The sequence below is a fragment of the Prionailurus bengalensis genome, chromosome B4 (assembly GCF_016509475.1).
Source record: "Prionailurus bengalensis isolate Pbe53 chromosome B4, Fcat_Pben_1.1_paternal_pri, whole genome shotgun sequence".
In the NCBI taxonomy this organism is placed as follows: domain Eukaryota; kingdom Metazoa; phylum Chordata; class Mammalia; order Carnivora; family Felidae; genus Prionailurus; species Prionailurus bengalensis.
The window spans coordinates 35,878,548-35,902,137 of NC_057358.1; the positions used below are offsets into that span (position 1 = coordinate 35,878,548).

Below are 23,590 nucleotides of genomic sequence, written 5' to 3' on the forward strand. Positions count from 1 at the left end.
GGCATTCATAGAAACAATTCAAATGCGTTTAAAAATCGGCTGCCACGTTATGTTGAACCAAATAATTGCGTAACCAGATTACTCTGATGCTACAACATTGACTTATTGATAAATCTGTGTAGGAGTTCTGTCACTAGAACACTTGCTTCTTCAGGCATTTCTCTGCGTTGGTGGCAATTTTGTGTGCCACTTTGCTGGAACCCGCAGATTTTGTCAGGACAAGATGTATCAGATCCACTAAGAAGCACCGATACGTGTTCTGTGTAAGCTGAGACTTCACATGCAGTGCCCGTGTAGCACCAGTACCAGACTGGGCCCACAAACACAACAGTTTTGGTCAAATTATGTTTTGTGTAATCCCCATCAGAAGAGAAGACAATATAAGCTATATTTATAATTACATACATTCAACATTGACTACTTTCCTAACAAGAGAGAACTGTTTTGGCCAGGCCTTGATAAGAACCAAATCCTCTGCTGGCAATTTTACTTGTTTGATCATTGGAAGAATCTGCAAGACTAGCTTCTGGCTCAAAGTATTTCCAAACCTTATTTTTCCCTCCCCTCCCACATACTTCCAATGGTGGGTGCTGTAGGACATTCACACCATGATAAACTTAGGCTGCACCTGCACGTCCTGATGAACAGTGTAGGCACTGGCAGTGATGAAAGTGTTCCTGGAAACCATTCCTATACCCGGATGGTTGCAGATAAGTTATCTATACATGGAAGTGACAGTGAGCTACAGAAATATATCTCTCTAAGCCCAAATTAAATGTTTCCCCAATTCAACTTCCTCTTAGCTGGATCCCCAAAATGCCCACAGGCACTCAAAACATCACCCAACTAAAGGAAAATCAGACAGAGAAGTTGGAATGGAAAGAGACAGAGCTATTAACCACTTGTACTTGGACAATCTTACTTTTGCATATATTAACACAACATTTGGGTACAGGAACATGCTGCCCCTCAGGGAGGGGCCCTGAAGCTTCATCAGCTTCCCAGCTTCCCAGCTTCCCTGGTCCTTAGCCTAGGACCAGGAGCACCTGGGGGAGATGGGGGCCATAGGATATTGACATTATCTATGACCTCATCAAAAGGCAGCAGGCCTGGAGCCAGAGTTACAGTCTCAGCTCCGTCCCCAAGCCTCCCTGTGCCTCAAGAGCCCCCTGAAAACAGGGATGATGACACTGAACTCCCAGAATGGCTCTAAGATTTAAAACACCAATTTGTTACATCTTTTTTTTTAAGTTTATTTATTAATTTTGAGAGTGGGGGGAGGGGTAGAGAGAGGAGGAGGAGGAGGAGGAGAGAGAGAGAGAGAGAGAGAGAGAGAGAATCCCAAGCAGGCTCCATGCTGTCAGTGCAGAGCCCAGCACAGGGCTCAGTCTCACGAACCTGAGATCATGACTTGAGCTGAAATCAAGAGTCAGACCCTTAACCAACTGAATGACTCAGGCACCCAATTTGTTCCTTCTCTTGATAAGTAAGAGCACTGGACAGATGCCCCCTGTTGTTCTCAGGCCAGTGTCACAGTCTTCTCCTCCCCTTGGGTCCAGAAGAAACAAGTCTACAGGAACAGGGCTGTCTCTTTAAAGTTCTGGCCCCTAATGGAATGAACCGAGTCCTGTCTTCTCAAATCAGGGTAATCCTGCTGAGGTCATTTCTGCCACCTCCTCCTCCCTGCTGTCAGGCAGGGGATTAGAGGAGAGGCCAATGGATTAACGGGTTCATTTTGTCACAACCACCCCCCTCAGACCATCAGCCCCCTCCTGGAGCCTGCTGGTCAGGTGGGGCGGCTCCTCTGTGCACTGTACTCTGTAGGCAGAGAGAAACCCCCACCCCTGCCAAGCGTTGCAGCCAAGACAAGACAAAGCTGGGAACCCCAGGCTTGCCAGGAAGGCAGAAGGCCTGGGGCTGTCCCAAGGATCTAGGTGACAGGCAGACAGAGCTGGCGGTTGGAGACTGCTCTCTTCTCTCCCTGCCTTCACCCTGAGCCCAGCAGAGACACCATGCCAGGACTCCCCAGGTTCCACTTAGACACCAGCGCCCCCCACAGCAGGAGGCCCTGCCACCAATGGCCAGGGTCCTGGGCCTCCTTGCAGAAGACCGTGGTCATCCTGTGCCTGCTACTCTCCAGTACCTCCCTGTCCCCCACACACGCGCAGACCGAGATTCCTCTGGAAACGTAAGCATTAAGTTCACCCCAACCCTCTAAAATCTTCTGGCCCTTTCCTCCCTTCCTTCCCCCTGTAGAGCTCAATCCTCTGTCCACCTTCCCACCTGGACCTCTAGCTTCCCTCAGGGCTCCCCCTGGGAGTTTCCACTCTCCCTTTCCCTCCCTTCTTCCCACATTCTGCCATTCAGGAGCCCCACCTGCCACTCCTCACACCTGCTGACTTCAGGCAGAACTGAAGTGAGGGTCCTCATTCCTCTGGCTGGCAAGCAGCATCTCAAGCTCCTGCAGGCCCGATGGATGCTCCTTCCAGGATAATCGCTGCCATTACGCCCCTGGCAGTGGGAGATGTGCTAGCTCAAAATGATCGTCGTGGCTCCCTAAGGATTTGTTGGGAAATTTGTGTTTTGACATTCTGAAAGGGTAAAGCAGTTCTAAACCAACAAAATGGCTCATGCAACCGGGAGCTGAGTAAAATTGGACTTTGGTCGCCTTAGTCTTCCCTTCTGCCTCCTTCCAGGCCCCCTTCTACATTCTGTCAATCAGCCCAGCTCCAGGAAAGAATCTGCTCTCAGTCATTTACATTTTGGTATAAAGTTTAATTGCTGTGCAACCTCTCTGAGAGTGTCTAGTTTTCCGTCCTTTGATCATGTGGTCCTATTAAGAAATGCCAATGTATGTGGGGAGCAGAGAACTCTAGAGTAAAGGGGGCAGCTTGCTCAGTCCATATCTAAGCCCAGCTACTCACGACCAGCAAAATAGGCTACCAGAGCCAGCTGTCAACCTCATTTCTTAACAGAAGTGGAGACAGGGAGGACAAACAATGCACATTATGTCTAGCTTTGTTGAGCAATGGATTTGAGCAGCCTTGTTTACACTGGATTGTATAACCTCTACTTTTTCTATGCCTAGTACAGCGTTAGGTGCTTTATAAATAATATATTTACTCCACACAGCAATGCAATGAGGTGGGTGATAGCTTCCCTATTCTGTACTTGAGGAAATAAGCTCAGAGAGGTTGGATGACCTCCCCAAGTTCACACAGGCAGTAAACGGAAGTGCCAGAATCTAAACTCAAGTCAGTTTGGCCTGTGCTTCACCTGTTGCTGGGCCATAAGACTATCTGTTGCTGAGGGAGATGTTGAGAATAAGTTTCAAGCCCCAGAATACACAACAAAATTGTAGAAGGGGAACTCCAGGAATAGGCTGAGTGCTGAGTAAAGATGGCTGGAATCCAGGTCTTTGTTGAGGAGAATGGCAGACTGGACCATCTACTTAGAAACCTCCACGTTGGCTGAGATTATTAGCCCTCAAACCTGCCTGTATCTGCACCTGCCTCTTCCTGGGAGCTGGACCTCTGCCAGGCCCTTGACAAAACCCCACCTCTCTCTCCTGCTGAATCCTCTTCCACCCCGATGACATTTCATCTCCCTTGTGTCCAGCTGTGCCCTTGCTTCCTGCTCAGCCCTCAGCCTCCACCACCTGCCCAGGCTTCTACTGCCCTCCCAAAACTGTTCCCATCGAGATCTCCAAAGATCTCTTCCCTGCCCAACCCAGTAGACATTCCTGGCTCCATCTCCCTGGACTCTCTTTTACTTGAATCTCAATGCCTCAACTTCCATTAACATTGTGCTCCTCTGGGACTCCTTGGGCACCTGAGCTGACCTTCTGTCCTCCTCAAGCAATTCTTTCCCTTTGCCTGCCCCCCAGATTGTTGGTGCCTCCCAGGGTTTTTCATCAACTCACAGGTCTTCTCATGCTCCACACTCTCCTTGAGAGAGCCCATATACCTTCAGAGTTTCAACTCTACCTATGTACTAATGACTCTCAGCCCTATCTCTACTTGTTAGACTCACATACCATTGCCTGTGGACAGCTCTTTCTAAATATCTTGTGAGGTTTTAAGTTTAAGTTTGTGTCTTCCAAGATATAATGCAATTGGTACCTTCTGGAGTTGTGCAGTGCACAACATATCCTACAGCACTCAGTAGCTTTGCAACAGGAACCTCACAGTTATATATCCCAAGAGACACTCATCACCTTCCACCCTCTCAAACTTGTTCCTCCTGATCTTCCTGATAATTCTCAATAGCACCACCATCAGCTCAACTACCCAAGCTAGAAACCTGAAGTCATTTTTGACCCCTCCAAGCTCTTCTATACTCTCTACCTAGAAATCTCTTTGGCAGGCTAAACTCTCCCAAACTTCTTTTACTTTTTTTTCTTTTCTGTGCTTTTCTTTCTTCCCTCCTTTCTTTCTTTCTTTGGGTGACAGGGAGAGTATGAGCAGGGAAGAAGGGCAGAAGGAGAGAGTGAGAATCCTAAGCAGGCTCTACACCCAGCACAGAGCCCAATGTGGGGCTCGAACCCTTGACTGTGAGATCATGAGCTGAAATCAAGAGTTGAATGCTCAACTTACTGAACCACCCAGGTGCCTAAACTCTCCCAAACTTCTAACACTGAACTCAGATCCCACTTGTCCCAAGAAGCCTCCTGGTACCACCACTACCCTCCCCAGCCCTTTGCAGGGCTGGGATCAGCCCTGCAATGGCACCCCTCCCCTTCAAACATGTATTATGCTATCTGTATATGGAGGGGTGTCCTTCTAACTGAGGGTTTTACAAAGATGAGGAAGGACCGTGATATGACTGCAGTGCTGTGCACAATGGCTGGCACACAGTAGGACCTTAATAATTATTGGTTGAGTGATTGAATTAATGTGGACCTTGACAGGATCATGAGGGTAAGCTCCTTTTGCTCCATCTGGAGAGGCTCTGACACAGTCCTATGTATTCTCCCCAGGATGCCACCAGCCTGCCCAGGTGGCAGGATCTTGGTGCACTTCTGGGGACGGATCAGAGGTCAGGGCTTCTCTACTAGGCTGCCTGCACCCAGGGTGAGGGGTTGCTTCCTCACACCCTCCCTGTCTGGCCTGCTTTCTGCCCCACAAAAGCAGCTCAGAGCCTCTTCCTCTGTCCCTGGCCTCATGTCCCCTCTGAAGTTTCAACAGAGGATTTGGCAGCCAGTCGTGACCTTGAGCAAGGCACACTGAAGGGCACAGCCCATTAAGAAGCTGCAGTGGTGCCGGGGCGCCTGTGTAGCTCAAGTCAGTTCAGCATCCAACTCTTGATTTCAGCTCAGGTGATGATCTCAAGGTTCCTGGGATCAGCCCTGCAATGGGTTCTGTGCTAATGGTGCAGAGCCTGCTTGCAATTGTCTCCCTCCCTCTCTCTCTCTCTCTCTCTCTGCTCCACCTCTGTGCTCTCTCTCTCTCTCTCAGAATAAATAAGCATTAAAAAAAAAAGTTGCAGTGCTACCAAACAGTTCCTGTTTCCACCCTCAGTATTCTCCCCACCCTGGTCTGGGCCTGTCCATAACCTCTTCCCTTTCTCTCCTCTCTGTTCTCCACCCACAAACCAGAACCCTTAGGGGTTTGGGATCAGGGTTTGCTTCCCAGCTCATCTGCCCTGCCCTGAGGGCAGCTGCTGTGCCCCCAAAAGGTCCTCTAGGTCTCCTGCCTGGACCAGGAGGGATGGTAGCTCTTTGTGGGTGTTTCTGGGTATAGGTGGTGTGTACGTGCATCCATGTATGTATGTGGGTCTCTGTGCTATGTGTGTCTCTGTGTGTGTATCAGCGTGTGTGTGTGTGTGTGTGTGTGTACACGCTGGTATTCTATGTGCACGTGTGTGTGCATATATGTGTGTGCATATATGTGTCTCCATATCTGTGTGTCTGTGTGGTGCATGTGTATACACATGTACTTTCATTCCCCGGCAGAGTGAAGCTGTGGGCAGACACCTTCGGCAGGGACCTATATGACACCGTGACCAAATACTCGGGCTCTCTCTTGCTGCAGAAGGTCAGTAACCCCCTTCCAGGGAGCTCACAGGGGGCAGTCAGTCAGGGACTTCCTCCTGATGGAGAAGCAGAGTTCTCAAGTCCCCAATGTCCATGCTGTAAGGGGTCTTAGAGATTATCTAATCCATTCACCTCATTTGCAGATGGGGAAACTGAGGACCGGGGAGGGAATGATTTGCCCAAGTCACAGATCAAGTCAGTGGGGACGGTACTGTGAAGTGGCCAAGAGCACAGTGTAGTGTCAGCTCAGATGCCCCAGAGGCTGATGCCAGCATGCTGTTAGAGAGATGGGGGTGTGTGGCTATGAAGAAGAAAAGGGAGAGGGAGCAGGTGTAGGCAGAGTGGGATGCTCGCCTGACTGTGAAGGGTATGCAGAGGAAGGAGAAAGGGGTAAGTATCCTGCAGGTGCTTGGGCAGTAGAAGGAGATGAGAGGGCCTATGGCCTCTGCAGACAGAGCTTCCCTTACCTCCAGTTCTCAGGACCTCCAGCCCTGCCGCAGCGCTGCCGACCGCCCACACCGGCCCTCGCTGAGGCCTAGCCCGTGCATGGCTCAGGGCGGGAAGCAGTGTCTGATGGACAGGATGTTGCACGAGCTCCCTCCACGCCTTTATTTATTAATTGCTTTTTGAGCAGATTGACACCAAGCTTGTCCTCTCATTGGATTATAAACAACCTCATTCTCTCTAATGTTTATAACTTCCAGACTGGTTTTAGTAATAGCTTGCCATCCTTTATTATTACCATTTGCTAAGAGCTTTATATTCACGCTTTAATTCATTAGGTGAGTACGATCTTCACCATTTTCTAAATGTTGCTAAGAGTAAACCCCCAGGGTTTTATGCCTTCGCAAGGCCACGCTGCAGCCCTTTCCTCCGGCCCGCTGGTCCTTGGCTGGCAGGAGTGGGCCGGACCGGAAGTCCTGCGCTCCCTGCAGGCCGCTCCAGCAATGACAACTCAGACCCTTTAGGCTCACTTGGAGCTTCTACATTGCAAAGCACTTTACTCATTTGTGCCTTCCAACCCCGGGTGAGGGAGATACAGCAGTAATTACGTCGCCTCGCCGTTTTGGGTAAAAGCATTCTAGAGCCTGCTCTAAAGCCATGCAAATGTGACGTTTTGTAGATGAGGAAACTAAGTAACTCGACTGTCACATGACCACTAGCTGGCCAAACTGGGTCATTAGACACACGCCAGGTGAAAGATTATCTCCTGCGGGCCCAGAGAGTAGATTTGATCCCAGCTCTCTTAATTCCTAGGCCTACTGGCAGTTCTTTGGGCAACCTGCAGCTGCTGCCAAGCTCTGCCCCAGCAGTGAGAATCTCAGTTCACATGGATGTGAGAAGGGGCCACGCTGATACCACTAGGTGTCAGGGAAAGATAAACTGATGTCTCACAGTCCCTGTGAGCAGCCCAAGGGAGGCAGCATGACTGCACAAAAAACATGGAATTCTGGGCGCTCTCCAGAATTCCAGGATGAGGTTCTCCATTCACTAGCTGTGTGACCTTGGTCAAGTTTGTTGACCTCTCTGAGCCTCAGTCTACTCCCTTTTAAGGATATTAACCACAACATCTCCAGAGTTCCTGGAACAGAGAGGACATTTGATAAGAAACAACTATTAATGTTAGTGGGGGAGATTATACAAGAAGGGGAGGGCCTGTCCTTGCCTCTAGTCCAGTCAACAAGACTTCACAGGTGTGAATACACTAGTTGGGAGGTTGGAGGCCACACATAATCATGTACAAGACCACAGGTGCCCATCTCTCCCACTTCCCCTACACAGAAATACAAGGATGTGGAGTCCAGTCTGAGGATCAAGGAGGTGGATGGCTTGGAGCTGGTGAGGAAGTTCTCAGAGGACATGGAAACCATGCTACGCAGGAAGGTGGAGGCTGTCAAGGTACTCCAGGTCCTATGATTTGTGGGGGTTCCATCCCAGCGCCCATGACACCAAAATGACACTCAGTGTTGTGGCCCTGCATCCTCTTTCCCACACCATCCTCTTCCTACCTTATGAGTGTCTGCTTTGTATCCCCATGAGCCTAAAGATCCTTGTAACGGAGAAAATGATGGCAAGCAAGGGGAGCGAGAAGGGGCCTGAGATTTGAGTTCTGCCTTAGGGAACAATGTCCAATACAATAGGATCAACCTACAGTGTTAAGAGGGACTCCGCATCACAACCTCACATTCAGAGACTGGCAAAGAACAGGTACAGAGTGAGGTCTTAGGAGTCAGCTGCTGAATGAACAGGTGGATGGCTGGATGGCTAGTGGGTGGGAGGGAATATAGCTAGATGGAGAGCTCAAAAAGCGAAGCTCCTTCATCTCCTCTCCCTTCTGTCCTCTCCCCTTTTCTCCTTCCCCTACTCCTCCCCCCACCTTCTCCTCCTCTGTATGCCAACCCATCCGCCATGGCTCTCGAGTGCTCAGAGGGCCATCCAGACAGCAGAAGTACTTATAGTGCTGGGCCTCATGCACAGGTGATTCCCTCACTGCACATCCACCAAGCCTGGCTTGGCCCTGCTAGAAACAGAATGTGTCCCTTCCCTAACATGAAGGGACTGCCCTGATATCTGTGGGGATTTGGTTGCTTGGAGAGACATAGTTCCTGATCCACCCATCCAGACATCTGGCCATCCAAAACCAGTGTTGTCCCCAAAAGGACTCCCTTTGGGGAGCCAGGAAAACAAGGAGAGAGGAGATGGAGCTTGGTGGTAGGTTGTGCAGGAGAGGCTGAGGACAGGGGTTAGGGAGAGATCTGGCAGTGCTGACAAAGCAAGCTGCAGCCTGACCAGGGTCCTGCCTGGCTCCCCACATCCCCATCAAAGCCCACTGCCTGGGAAGCATCAGTGTCAAAGTCACTGAGAACTTCTTTCCCACAAGTGACAATTTGCAGCCTCTTTTCTATAGCTTAGGGGCAAGGGATCTCAGCATCAGAGAAGATACTTGGGGACTGGAAAGCCCATCCTGGACAGTAGGGGGACAGTGACCTCACATACAACCAACGTGGGCAGTAACGCTTGCCTCCTTCCATCTTCAGTGTTGTTTAAAACATCTCTCTGGGCACAGATGTTGGGCCCTTCCATGGGGATGCCCTGTGGAATTTCTTCATCACATCCTAGGATTTGGTGCTTGAATTATTTGACGCAATATACAGTTATATGAATAGAGACCCGGAGAGGCTTAGTAACTTGCCCCCTAAAAAAGCCAGAATAGGAGCTCAAGTCTTTTTTATTCCCCAGGTTTATTGAGGTATAATTGACAATAAAAAATTATGTATATTTAAGGTGTGCAACCTGATTACCCAATAATATACATATACATTGTGAAATATTCACCTCAACCAAGCCAACCAACATCCATACCTCGCACTTTTCCTTTCTCCCTTCCTCCTTCCCTCCCTTTCTGCCTCTTTGCCTGCCTGCCTTCCTTCCTTCCTTCCTTCCTTCCTTCCTTCCTTCCTTCCCCCGCTCCTTTCCTTCCTTCCTCCCTCCCTCCTTCCTTTATTTATTTATGTGTGATGAGAACACCCAAGATCTACCCTCTTAGCAACCCTCAAGAATGCCAACATTCAAAACTGCCAACTAAAGTCATATTGCTGTACATCAGTTCTCTACAACTTATTTATCTTGCATAACTGAAACTTTATACCCTTTGACCAACATCTCCCCATTTTGCCTTTCCCCCATCAGCTCTTGGTAACTGTTTCTATGAGTTTGATTAGTTTAGATTCCACATATAAATGATATTATACAATATTTGTCTTTCTGTATCTAGCTTATTTCACTTAGCATAATGTCTTTCAAGTTTACCCATGTTGTTGCAAGTAGAACGGTTTTCCTTTAAGGCTGAATAAAGATAGAATAGAGACAGAGAGAGAGAGAGAGTGAGAGAGATCACGTTGACTAACATTTAGGTTGTTTCCCTATTATTGGTATTATCTTCAGTGAAATGGGAGTGCAGATATCTTTTTGAGATCCTGATTTCATTTACTTTGATATGTACTCAGAAGTGGGATTGCTGGATCATATGATAGTTCTATTTTTAAGTTTTTGGGGAATGTCCATGCTGTTTTCCATATGGTAGTACCAATTTATATTCCCACCAACAACGCAGGGATTCTCTTTTCTCCGCAGCCTCACCAACACTTGTTATCTTATGTCTTTCTAATAACAGCCTTCTAACAGGTATGCAGTGGTATCTCATTTGTGGTTTTGATTTGCATTTCCCTGATGATTTGTGAAATTGAGTACCTTTTCATATATCTGTTGCTCATTTGTATGTCTTCTTTGGGGAACGCCTATTCAGGTCCTTTGACTTTTTTTTTTTTTTTAACATTACTCAGTGCTCATCAAGTTGTACACTCTTAATCCCCTTCACCTATTTTACCCATCCCCCACTCACCTCCCCTCTGGTAACCGTCAGTTTGTTTCCTATAGTTAATAGCCTTTTGTTGTTGTTGTTGGTTTCTTTTTTTGTTTGTTTGCTTTGTTTCTGAAATTCCACATATGAGTAAAATCATATGGTATTTGTCTTTCTCTGACTTATATCACTTGGTATTATACCCTCTAAGTCCATCCATGTTGTTGCAAATGACAAGATTTCATTCTTTTTTATGACTAATATTCCATTGTACACACACCACATCTTCTTTATCTATTCATCTATCAGTGGACACTTGGGTTGCTTCCGTATCTTGGCTATTGTAAGTAATGCTGTAATAAACCTAGGAATGCGTATATCATTTTGAATTAGTGTTTTTCTTTTCTTTTCTTTTTTGAGTTCTGGAGGTGGATGGTGGTGATGAATTAGTGTCTTTATTTTTTTTTTTTGGTAAATACCCAGTAGTGGAATTACTAAATCATCTGGTAATTTTATTTTTAATTTTCTGAGGAATCTCCATACTATTTTCCACAATGGCTGCACCAGTTTACACTCCCACCACCAGTGCACAAGAGTTCCCTTCTCGCCACATCTTCATCAGTACTTGTTATTTCTTGTGTTTTTTATTTTAGCCATTCTGACAGATACAAAGATATATCTCATTGTGGTTTTAGTCTGCGTTTTCCTGATTATTAGTAATGTTGAGCATCTTTTCATGTGTCTGTTGCCCATCTGTATGTCTTCTTTGGAAAAATGTCTATTCAGTTCTTCTGCCCATTTTTAATTGTATTATTTGGGTTTTTTTTCTGTTGCCTTGTATAAATTCTTTATATATTTTGGATATTAAGCCCTTATCAGATATCATTTGCAAATATCTTTCCCATTTGGTAGGTTGCCTTTTTGTTTTGTTGATGGTTTCCTTCACTGTGCAAATCCTTTTATTTTAGTGTGGTCCCAATAGTTTAATTTTGCTTTTGTTTCACTTGCCAGAGGAGACCTATATAGAAAAATGTTTTTGTGGTGAATGGCAAAGAAATTATTCCCTGTGTTTTCTTCTAGGAATTTTATACTTTCAGGCCTCACATTTAGGTCTTTAATCCATTTTGAGTTTATTTTTGTGTATAATGTAAGTAAGTGGTCCAGTTTCATTCTTTTGCATGTAGCTCTCCAGTTTTGCCAACCATAGGTTCACTCTGTTGATTGTTTCCTTTGCTGTGCAGAAGCTTTCTGGTTTGATGCAATCCCCTTTCTATTTTTGCTTTTTGTCTGTGTTTTGGGTGTCACACGCTCCCCCAAAAGACCAGTGACAAGAAACTTTTTCTCTATGCTTTCTAGTAATTTTATAATTTCAGGTCTTGCATTTAAGTCTTTATTTTGAGTTGTTTGTATTTGGTATAAGATAAGGATCCAATTTAATTCTTCTGCATGTGAATATTCAGTTTTCCTAACACCATCTATTGAACAGACTATTTTTTTCACCATTGTGTGTACTTAGCACCCTTCAAGATCAGTTGTTTTAAATGCTGGGTTAGAGGTGCATGTGTATTAAGTGTCTGACTTCAGCTCAGATCATGATCTCATAGTTTGTGAGTTTGAGCTCTGTGTCAGGCAGCCTGGAGACTGCTTTGGAATCTGTGTCTCCCTCTCTCTCTGCCCCTCTCCTGAGCTTATGCTTCCTCTCTCTCTCTCCAAAATAAATAAATAAAACATTTAAAAAATTTTTAAATAAATGTATGGATTTATTTCTGGGCTCTCTATTCTCAAATTATTTCATTTGTCTATATGTTTTTTCTGCCAATACCAACTGTTTTGATTATTGTAGTTTTGTAATATATTTTGAAATCAGGAAGTGTGATGCCTCCAGCTTTGTTCTCCTTACCCAACATTGTTTTTGGCTATTCATGGTCTTTTGTGGTTCCACATGAGTTTTACGGTGGTTTTTTTTTCTGTTTCTGTAAAGAATGATATTGGGATTTTGATAGGGGTTGCACTGAATTTGTAGACTGCTTTGAGTAGTATGGACCTTTTAACAATATTAATTCATCCAATCCATAAAAAGGGATCTTTCCATTATCTGTGTCTTCTTTAATTTCCTTACTTCCCATCATGTTCTGTAATGCTGACATCCTTCTTTAAAAAAATTATGGTAAATACACATAATATAAAATTTACTATTTTTACCATTTTAAAATGTACAATCCTGTGGCATTAGATACACTCTATGCATCTATGCAACTCCGATCACCACCGAGTTCCAGAACTTTTCATTACTTCCAGACTGAAACCCTATACCCATTAAGCAGTCACTCTCACTCCCCAGCTCCCAGAAACCACTAATCTGCTTTTTGTCAATAGATTTTCCATTTGAATATTTCACAAAAATGGAATCATATAGTATGTAACTTTCTATATCTGGAGTCTTTCACTTAGCTTATTATAGGTCATACAGAATAGCTTTACTGCCCTAAAAAATTGTCTGTTTTCTGCCTATTCATCTCTCCCTCCCCCAAACCTCTGGCTAACACTGATCTTTTTACTGTTTCCATAGTTTTTCTTTTCCATACTGTCATAATGTCACGTAGTTGGAATGCAGCAGGTAACCTTTTCAGACTGGCATCTTTCACTTAATAACATGCATTTGCCTTATGGCTATTGTGAATAGTGCTGCTACAAACATTTGTGCACAGGTTAGTGTTTGAGTACCTGTTTTCAGTTATCTTGGGTATATTCTTAGGAGTAGAAATTGTTGAAGACCTACTGGCCTTGTTTTGCCCATTCATTCTCCCCTTTGTGTTTCCATCCTTCAGAATCTGGTAGAGGCTGCTGAGGAGGCTGACCTGAACCATGAATTCAATGAATCGCTGGTGGTGAGTCCTGCTCCCAGAGCTGCTGCTGGGAGGGTATGATGACTAATCACTAACCCCCCGCCAAGAGCCAGGGTCCCTTGGGTATAAGATACAGAGGGGTGGGGGAAGGTAGACAGTCCAGCACCATCTTTTAATGTGCATAGGATATGTATGACCATATAATAGCTTGATTCTGAAATACTCTCCAGTCTTTTCAGAAGAGATTTATGGACCAGATAGGAGAGAAAATTTTCAAGACTTTTCAAGACTTCCATAAACATTTTTTGCCCAACCACCATGTGCTAGCCTCTGGATAGATAAAAAGTCAAGAAGCTCATAGACCAAATAACTCTAGCATGAGGCATATGTAACAAGTCCATGAGAGTTGGTAAACAGAGTTACAAGAATGCAGAAGGGAAGGAGTAGAGGCTCAGAAAGTCCTGCAGACAGGGTGGCATTAGGACCAGCCTCAGGCTGAGTGGGATTTGAACAGGAAAGGCATGGAGAAGCTGAGGGAAAAGAAAAGACACTGACATAGGAAAACACAAGATAGAGGAAATTGTGAATGGTCAGTTCTGTATGTCCAGGGGATGGTGAAGTAGAAAGTGACTGTGGACAGATAGGAATCTGGCCTCAACTCAGCCTGGAATGTCACAGACTGAAGGGTTTGAGCAGGGGAGGGACACAGCTGGATTTGTGCTTTAGAAAGCTCTTGTACCAAAATGATTCTTCATCCTGATTTGGGACATCAGTTCATTTAGTCGGCCCTTAAACTGGGTAGGTGCATTCAGTTCACACTGAATTGTATCTAGCTGAACTCCCAACTGCTCTTCATCAGCTTGAATGGCATACCCACTCTTTCTCTGAATTTCCTGTTTGATTAGAACCTGTAAAGTTCTATGGGAAAGGTCCATGAGTTTCCTCTTGTATTGTGCAATTTTGGCCATAGTTGTGGTTTGATTCTTCTGTAATTCGCTAATCTTCAGATATGATATCTAATCTGGTCTGCTGTTGCTTAGTCATCTGATCTTGAAACTTCAGTCTTCGAAGAAGTTTTTTGAAACCCACCATGAGTACCAGAATTAACTTTTCAGAATCAGGGTTATTCACCTTGGCTTGTTCCCAGATAATAGGATCAACACCAGCAGGAGGATAAATGTATGTCAGTTTTTATATATTTGTGAATTCATCTGTGGGAGGAGTAAAGGAAATTTAATGATTGTGGTTTTCATTCTATAAATATTTGAAAATATTTTTTATATTATTTTACTTATTTGGAATTTACAGAACACACTTAAGCAATTAGGATATAACAAAACTACATTTTATCATTTTTTCATTTTTGTAACTTTTTTGCTTTAAAAAGCAAATCTGTCCTTAGACCTTTTTATTTCTAAAAAAATGATGAAAACTTAAATCAATTATCGATTGTAAAAAAGAAAGAAAGAAAGAAAGAAAGAAAGAAAGAAAGAAAGAAAGAAAGAAAGCTCTTGCAGTCAGCAGTATTGTGGTGTGGGGCAAGACATAGGGTGCCCTGAGGGGGCTGTTCAAGATGTGAACCAGGTGGTGTGGAGGGAGTGGGGTAGGTCTGATCATGGCTCTAAGTGTGGTATTCCAAGTAGACCCTTTAACACTACATGCTAGAGGCAGAGAGCACACTGCTGGCTCCTCAGAGGGACACGGGGGCCACAGACCTTGCCTCGGGCCCAGGCTGAAGGCTGTTTTCTAAAGAGAGAAGCCTCACCTCTCAGGACCCACCACTCTGGGTTCCTAGGAGCCCTCCTACACTGGAAGAAAATTGATGGTGCCCATGAGGCTGCCCCTGTCTCTTTACTTCACCTTGGACCTCTACCTACCCGTCTCTGGCTCTGATCTGGTCATGCCCACACATGACAAACAAAGTGGAGAACTGAGGCAGTAATCTAGACAACTTACATCAAAAACCAAGTGAATCAACCATGCTCTCCAACTGTCTGGGATCTGTATTTGTCCAAATGTGTAATACAGGTCACTGCCTCAGTTGTCCATGGATGTTGCTTGTATGGATGCTGTCAGCCCGTCTGACCCCACCTCTTACATCTGAGTGCTCTGATCTGTGCCATTTCTCTTTCTCTTTCTCACCTTGTATGTCTCTTGTGTTCACACTGTCTCTGTGCTGCTATTTTCTTTCCACCCCTAGTTTAACTATTACAACTCTGTCCTGATCAACGAGAGGGATGAGAATGGCAATTACGTGGAGCTGGGGGCTGAGTTTGTCCTTGAATCCAATGCGCACTTCAGCAATCTGATGGTGAACACCTCCATCAGCAGCGTGCAGCTGCCCACGAACGTGTACAACAAAGGTAGCTCCTTTGCCCCACCCCGCAACCTGGCACTCTCTCTTAACAGTTTATAGTTGTTAGGTGGTACTGGTGAGTTTTAAAGATTTGCCTCCATTTTCCTGAGAAGACTTGAGGAGTCTAATCTGATTCTCCAACCTCCTTGACTGGGGAGAACAAGAAAAAGTATTCTACGCCAGTTCGGCTGGAAGAAAACTCAGCATTCCTGGATTAGAGGGTGTGAGTGTGGCTCGCCAAATGCAATGTAGCAGAAAGTTGTAAACAACAGCACTGCAGGCTGCGTGTGTGTTTGGCAGGTGAAAGATGGTCACTGTTTCTTCTGATTTAGTTTCTCTGCAGTTCTTTCTATAATTTCAACTTTTAGACCCAGACATTTTAAATGGAGTCTACATGTCTGAAGCTTTGAACACTGTTTTTGTGGAGAATTTCCAAAGAGACCCGACACTGACATGGCAATATTTTGGCAGCTCCACTGGATTCTTCAGGATCTATCCAGGTAGGGATATCAGGAGGCATCTCCGTGGTCTTCTGAGCTTTTCTGGGACAAAGGCAATAAAGACATTGAAGATGGGCCCTGGCACTCAGACCCCCAGTAAATGGACACCCCTCCTGTCCAAAAGCATCTCCAACCCACATTTTGACACCCTTCACAACATGATAAGCACATTTACAATAAATAGCTGTTGAATGAATGAATGAATGAATGAATGAATGAAACTATCAAACACCATGGTAACTAATCACAAAATGCCCACATTAAACTCTTGTCCTATGAAAATCACTGTGGAACATGCAAAGGAAGATAAAACAATTCTGGATCTTAAGAAGTTTACATTCTAATTGGAGAAATGGAGCATATTCACTTGAAGGTTTCAACAGCAATGCACAAAGTGTCACCAGTTAGTATGTGATTAGTGGCAAACTTAATAGATGGCACGGGAAAAGTCCCTTGTCCATCAATAAAAGTAGAAAACAGAAACATCTACCACGAGGTTTGCATTTTACTCCAACCCATTTTTATATTTTAGCACACTCCTGAAAGTCTTGAAGTTGCCCTGTTTTTCTGAGACAGGAAATCAGAAGTCCTAAAAGACCCTTCTGTGTCCCCAGGCTGGAAAAGCTAATTCTTCTGCAGGAAGACACAGGGATCTTAGAACTCACACACAGGGTTTTAGCATGCCCCTGTTTCTCTGCCCAAATCCACAACCAGTCACTTTCTTTCTCTGCTCTCTGCAGCCTCAACAAGCAAGCTCATCCCTCTTCCTTAGAACAGCCCTTAAAATGCTTGAAGACAACTCACATGTCCCTCAGGTCTTCTTCAGGGTCCAATTCCTGCACATTTCTGCCACATCCAGAGACATCAACTTGTGTGCAGACAAAACAGTCCAGATATGGCCCATCAGTCTATGAAGAGGGGAGGCAACTTCTCACATCTGCACCCACATTTATAGATATATATCAGCCCTTAGGTGCACAGTATTGGGGTGACCATAATCCATGGTCATGGTACACTGTTCTCATGGGTCCATGCAGGCCTATTTCTGTGTTTTTTTATTTTTATTTATAATACAGTGAATGCTTGTATTTACATCACCAACGCAAAAACTAGAATGTTACCAAACCTCTATTTACTTATGTGCTCCTCCTCTGGCCTCTGCCCCTCTGACTTCTCCCTGATTTCACCCCCTTCAACTGACCAGGTAACAACTATTCTCCACTTTGAACTTATCCCTCTATTTGACTTTTTTGGCTCTCTGCTTAGTTTTATATCATTTTTACAAACACACAGACATCTCCCTAAACAATATATTGTTTTGTTTTGCTTGTTTTTAAAATTTATTAAACTGGTTTTGAGTATAGACTTTCAGAGTTTGCTTTTTCATTCAGTATTATACTAGCAAGATTCATCTGGACTGTCACATATGTCACATATGTACTTTGTCATTTTTTTCTATATCATATTCTTGTGGGCCAATATGGCAGTTTATTCATCCTCCTGATCCTATCTGGGTTGTTTGCAATTTTTTGTTTTTCTTCTCTGTTTTTTTTTTCCTTTTAAGAACAGTGTTGCTATGAATGTTCTTATACATGTCTCCTGAGACATATTCTGAGAATTTCTCTTGGGTATGTACCTAGGAATGGAATTGCTAGGTTATGAGATATGTGACTGTTCAACTATGACAAGAAAGTGCAAAATTGTTCTCCAAAATACTTGTACCAATTATATTCCCACCAGTCATGAATAAGAGAGTCTGTTGACCCACATTTTCTGAAATCCTGGGTATTGTTAAACATTAAAAGATTTTGTTAATAACCCTTTAGTATAAAATGGTATTTCACTGGTCTGGCATTGCATTTGGCTGATCAGTTGTGAAGCTGAGTATCTCTTTCTTCATATGTCATGTATTGTATGTATTTCTTCTTCTGTGAATGCCTATTATGGCATTTGTCTAATTATCTATTAACTTTTCCAATGTTAATCCATCCTTACATTGATATGAAAACATAACTTGATCATAGTAAATTAGTCTTTTGTGCATTGCTGGATTTAGTTTATTAATGATCTTGTTTGGGATTTTTTTTGCACTCATGAGTGAAATGGTCTTGTAAATTTTTTTTCTTATACTGTCTTTGGTTTTCAAAATTATAGTAGCTTCAAAAAATAAACTGGGAAGTATTCCTTCTTTTTCTGGTTCTTAGAAGTATTTAAATAAGTTAGACTGATCCTTTCCTTGAAAAGTTTGTTAGGATTCATCTATAAAACCATATAGACCTGATGTTTTCTTTATGGGGATATTTTAAATTACCACTTCAATATATTTAATACTTGCAAGACTCATAAGATTTTCTATTTCTTCTTACTTTGGTAAAATTCTTTTTCTAAGAATCCATCCCTTTCATCTGGGTTTTCAAAACTATTTCCAGGAAGCTATTATTCTATCATCTTTTTAATCCCTGCTGTATCTATAATTATGTCCCCTTTTATCTATAGTATTACTCATTTTTTTCTTCATTATCCTGCCACTGGTTTCTCTATTTTGTTAGGTAGGAATCATCTTTTGTCTTCGTGGACTGCTCTCTATTGCATCTTTGTTCTCCAAGTCATCTGTTTCAGCTCTGAGCTTATCTCCTGTTTTCCCTTTCCTTGAGTGTGTTCTACTGTTCTTCTTTCTAACTTATTAAATTGGACACTTAGCTTTAATTTTAAGCCTTTCTTTATGTCTAAAATAAGCATTTATGGCAATACCTTGGCCCTAGAAGCTCCACTTTTGCTGCATCTCACAGGTGCAGTTAGTAGTGGTTTTTAAAATTTTTAATCATGGTAAAATACATATAACATAAAATGTGCCACCCTAACTTATAAAATGGAATTATGATTGATATATATTATATTAGTTTCAGGCATACAACATAATGATTCAATATTTTTATACATTATGAAATGATCACCTAGAAAGGTCTAGTTACCCTCTGTTACTATACAAAGTTATTACAATATTATTGACTATATTCCCTATGTTGTACATTACATACTTGTGACTTATTTATTTTATAATTGGAACTTTGTACCTCTCAATCCCCTTCACCTCTTTTGCCCATTTCCCAACCCCTTCCCTCTGGCAACCACCAGTTTGTTCTCTGTATCTATGAGTCTTTTTCTGGTTTTTGTTTGTTCATTTGTTTTTAGATTCCACATATATGGTATTTGTTTTTCTCTGACTTATTTCACTTAGCATAATACTCTCTAGCTCCATCCATGTCTTTGCAAATGGCAAGATTTCATTCTTTTTATGGCTACTATCCTATTGTATATATACACCACATCTTCATTATCCATTCACATATTGATGAACACTTGGGTTGCTTCCATATCTTGACTATTGTGAAGAGTGCTGCAATGAAAATAGGGGTACATATATCTTTTCAAATTAGCATTTTATTTTCTTCAAATAAGTATCTAGATGTGGAATTGCTGGATTGTATGGTAGTCCTGTTTTTAATTTTTTGAGGAGCCTCCATACTGTCTTCCAGAGTAGCTGCACCTATTTACATTCCCCGCCAAGAGTGCATAAGGGTTCCCTTTTCTCCATATTCTTACCAGCACTTGTTATTTCTTGTCTTTTTGATAATGGTTATTCTGGCAGGTGTGAGGTGGTATCTTACTATGGTTTTGATTTGCACTTCCCAGATGATTAGTGATGTTGAGCATCTTTTCATGTGTCAATTGGGCATCTCTTTGGAAAAATGTCTGTTCAAGTCCTCTGCACATTTTTTAATCACGTTGGTTTTTTTGTTGAATTTTATAAGTGTTTTTGATATATTTTGGATATCAACTCCTTACTATATATCACTTGCAAATATCTTCTCTCATTTAGTAGGTTGCCTTTTGTTGATGATTTCCTTCACTGAAAAATTTTTTTTATTTTGATGTAGTCCCATTTTTATTCTTATTTTTTTATTTTAGAGATAGAAGGACCACAGGTGAGCCCAAGTTGGAGAGAGGGGCAGAGGGAAAGGATGAGGGAGAATTTCAAGTAGGCTCTATGCTCAGTGCAGAGCCCAATGCGGAGCTTGATCCCATGACCCTGGGATCATGACCTGAGCTGAAATCAAGAGTTGGACACTCAACCAACTGAACCACCCAGGTGTCCTGATATAGTCCCGTTTTATTTTTATTTTTGTTGCCTTGCTGAGGAGACCTATCCAAAAAAAATATTGTTAAGACTGATGAACTTATTGCCTATGTTTTCTTCTAGGAATTTTATGGTTTTAGGTCTTACATTTAGGTATTGAATTTATTTTGAGTTTATTTTTTTATATGGTGTAAGAAAGTGGTCTGGCTTCATTCTTTTGCACTTATCTGTCCAGGTTTCCCAGCACCATTTATTGAAGAAATCATCTTTTCCCCATTGTATGTTCTTGCTTCCTTTATTGTAGATTAATTAACTATATAATTGTGAATTTATTTCTGGGCTCTCCGTCCTATTCCATTGATCTATATGTCTATTTTGTGTCAATGCCATACTGTTTTGGTTACTATAGCTTTGTAGTATAGTTTGAAATCAGAGCAATTGATTCTTCCAGCCTTGTTCTTTCTCAAGATTGCTTTGGCGATTTGGGGGGTCTTTTGCTGTTCCATACAAATTTTAGTATTATTTGTATTAGTCCATCCTACCTACCTTTAAGTGTATGATTCAGTGGCATTAAGTACATTCATAATATTTTGCAACTATCACCACCATCCATCTCCAGAGCTGTCTTAATCTTACAAGATTGGAACTCTACCAATTTGAAAAAATAACTCACCGTCCCTTTTTCCTCTCAGCCTCTGGCAACCACCATTCTTCTTTCTATCTCTCTGAATTTGACTACTCTAAGTATCTTGTATAAGTGGAATCCTACAATATTTGTCTTTTTATGCCTGGCTTATTTAACTTAGTGTAATGCCCTCCAGATTCATCCATGTTGTAACATATGTCAGAATCTCCATCCTTTATAAGGCTGAATAATATTTCATTGTATGATAGATCACATTTTATTTACTCATTCATCTGTAGATGGACACTTGAGCTGCTGCTTCTACATTTTAGCTATTGTGGATAATGCTACTATGAACAGAGATGTACAAATACCTGCTTGAGACCCTGGTTTTGGTTATTTTGGGTATGACCTGAGAGGTGGAATTCCTGGGTCATATAGCAATTCTGTTTTCAATTTTTGGAGGAACATCCATACTGTTTTCCATAGTAACTATACCATTTTACATTTCTACCAAGTGCATAAGGGTTCCAATTCCTCCCCATCCTTGTCATGTGAAAAAAAAAAAATTGAGAGTAGCCATCTTAAGGATATGAGTGGTATTTCATCATGGTTTCGATTTGCATTTTCTTAATGATTAGGGATGGTGAGCATCTTCCCACCTGCTTATTGGCCATTGTGTGTCTTCTTTGGAAAAATGTCTGTTCAAGTCCTTTGCCTATTTTTGAATTGGATTGTTTGCTTTTGTTGTTCTTTAGTTGTAGTTCTTTATATTGGTAGATATTAACCTCTTATCAGATAAATAATTTGCAGATATCTTCCATTCTGTGGTTCTCTTTTCACTCTATTGATTGTGTCCTCTCATACACAGAAGTTATTGCCTGTGTTTTTTGTGTTATGGTAGTGTTTAAATTATCATTTGCTTCTAAATATTGTTAAATTTCCTTGCGATTTCTTCTTTGATCTTTTAGTTATTTAAAAGCGTATTATAGGGGTGCCTGTGTGGCTCAGTCAGTTGAGCATTCCACTCTCAATTTCAGCTCAGGTCATGATCATGGGGTCATGGGATCAAGCTCCATGTCAGGCTCCATACTTAGCATGGAGCTTATTTGGGATTCTCTCTCTATATATATATATAATATAAAAATTTTTTTAATTTATAAAATTTCTAAATATGTAAGTATTTTATACTTATCTTTTTTAAATATGAAATTTATTGTCAAATTGGTTTCCATACAACACCCAGTGCTCATCCCAAAATATGCCCTCTTCAGTACCCATCACCCACCCTCCCCTCCCTCCCACCCCCCATCAACCCTCAGATCATTCTCAGTTTTTAAGAGTCTCTTATGGTTTGGCTCCCTCCCTCTCTAATTTTTTTTCCTTCCCCTCCCCCATGGTCTTCTGTTAAGTTTGTCAGGATCCACGTATGAGTGAAAACATATGGTATCTGTCTTTCTCTGCCTGACTTATTTCACTTAGCATAACACTCTCCAGTTCCATCCATGTTGCTACAAAAGGCCATATTTCATTCTTTCTCATTGCCAAGTAGTATTCCATTGTGTATATAAACCACAATTTCTTTATCCATTCATCAGTTGATGGACATTTAGGCTCTTTCTATAATTTGGCTATTGTTGAAAGTGCTGCTATAAACATTGGGGTACAAGTGCCCCTATGCATTAGCACTCCTGTATGTCTTAGGTAAATTCCTAGCAGTGCTATTGGGTCCTAAGGTAGATCTATTTTTAATTTTTTGAGGAACCTCCACACTGTTTTCCAGAGTGGCTGCACCAGTTTGCATTCCCACCAACAGTGCAAGAGCGTTCCCATTTCTCCACATATACTTATCTTTTTATTATAAATTTCTAATTCAATTTATTTGCATTCAGAAAACATGGCATATGTGGTACTGATTTATGTGAAGTTAGTTGAGATGCCATCAAGTACGTCATCAAACTTTATAAGTATTCCATATGTGCTTGAGAAGAATATGTGTGCTCTAATTGTTGGATGAAAAATTCTGCATATGTTGGTAATCAAGCTTGTTAATTGCATTGTTTAAATTTTCTATTTCTTTGCTGATTTATGTCTGCTTGACTCTCTTTAGTCCCTTTGACGCTTCTTGTTTTAAACCTATTTTGTCTCATATCCACAGAGTGATACCAGTTTGCTCTTGGTTAGTATTTGGGTAATACATATTTTTTGCCTCCTTTTACTTCCAACCATCTATGTCATTTTCCTTTAATCATATGTCTTGAAAATAGCTCATAGCTTTTCAATTTTTATCCAGACTGACAATGTCTTTTACTGGTTGGCAAGTTAAACTTGTTTACATTTATTGTATTGGAATTTGTAAACATGCTATTATATGATATTTAAAATTTTTATTGGTTCTTCTATTTTTATGTTTCCTCTTTCCCCTTTGTTTGTCTTTTTCAGAGATTGGCATTTTTGATAAATATCTCCTTCCCTCATTACTTCTCTATTTTTCTATCAGTTTAGAACTTATCCTTCTGTTTCTTTTAGCAATTACCCCTGAAATTTTATCAGGCATACTTAACACATGATGTTAAAAGTAAATAATATTTTTACTCTTCCTCCAGTCAGTCACAAAAGAGCTTTAGGACTCGTGCTTACGTCCATTTCTCCCACCTTGGCTTCCATTCTATTGTCATGTAATATATCCCTTTTTTGATCCCCACAAATTAGATACTATGCTGTTACTTGA

The 23,590-nt window shown here is 42.2% G+C and overlaps 1 protein-coding gene across 6 annotated transcripts in view; it reads left to right on the forward strand.

Annotated features, from left to right (window-relative positions):
• Positions 1 to 1,757: 1,757 nt before the first annotated feature.
• CACNA2D4 (calcium voltage-gated channel auxiliary subunit alpha2delta 4) overlaps positions 1,758 to 23,590 on the forward strand; it is a 118,319-nt gene continuing 96,486 nt past the window's right edge. For all 6 annotated transcript variants that reach the window (XR_006294736.1, XM_043564717.1, XM_043564714.1 and 3 more), the window contains exons 1-6: positions 1,758 to 2,188; positions 5,954 to 6,035; positions 7,817 to 7,933; positions 13,223 to 13,282; positions 15,441 to 15,603; positions 15,965 to 16,096. Coding sequence is in view for 5 of the 6 variants with exons in the window: in XM_043564717.1 (XP_043420652.1) it covers positions 2,013 to 2,188; positions 5,954 to 6,035; positions 7,817 to 7,933; positions 13,223 to 13,282; positions 15,441 to 15,603; positions 15,965 to 16,096 (730 nt within the window). In the remaining variant the exon portion in view is untranslated. The remainder of the gene's footprint in view (positions 2,189 to 5,953; positions 6,036 to 7,816; positions 7,934 to 13,222; positions 13,283 to 15,440; positions 15,604 to 15,964; positions 16,097 to 23,590) is intronic.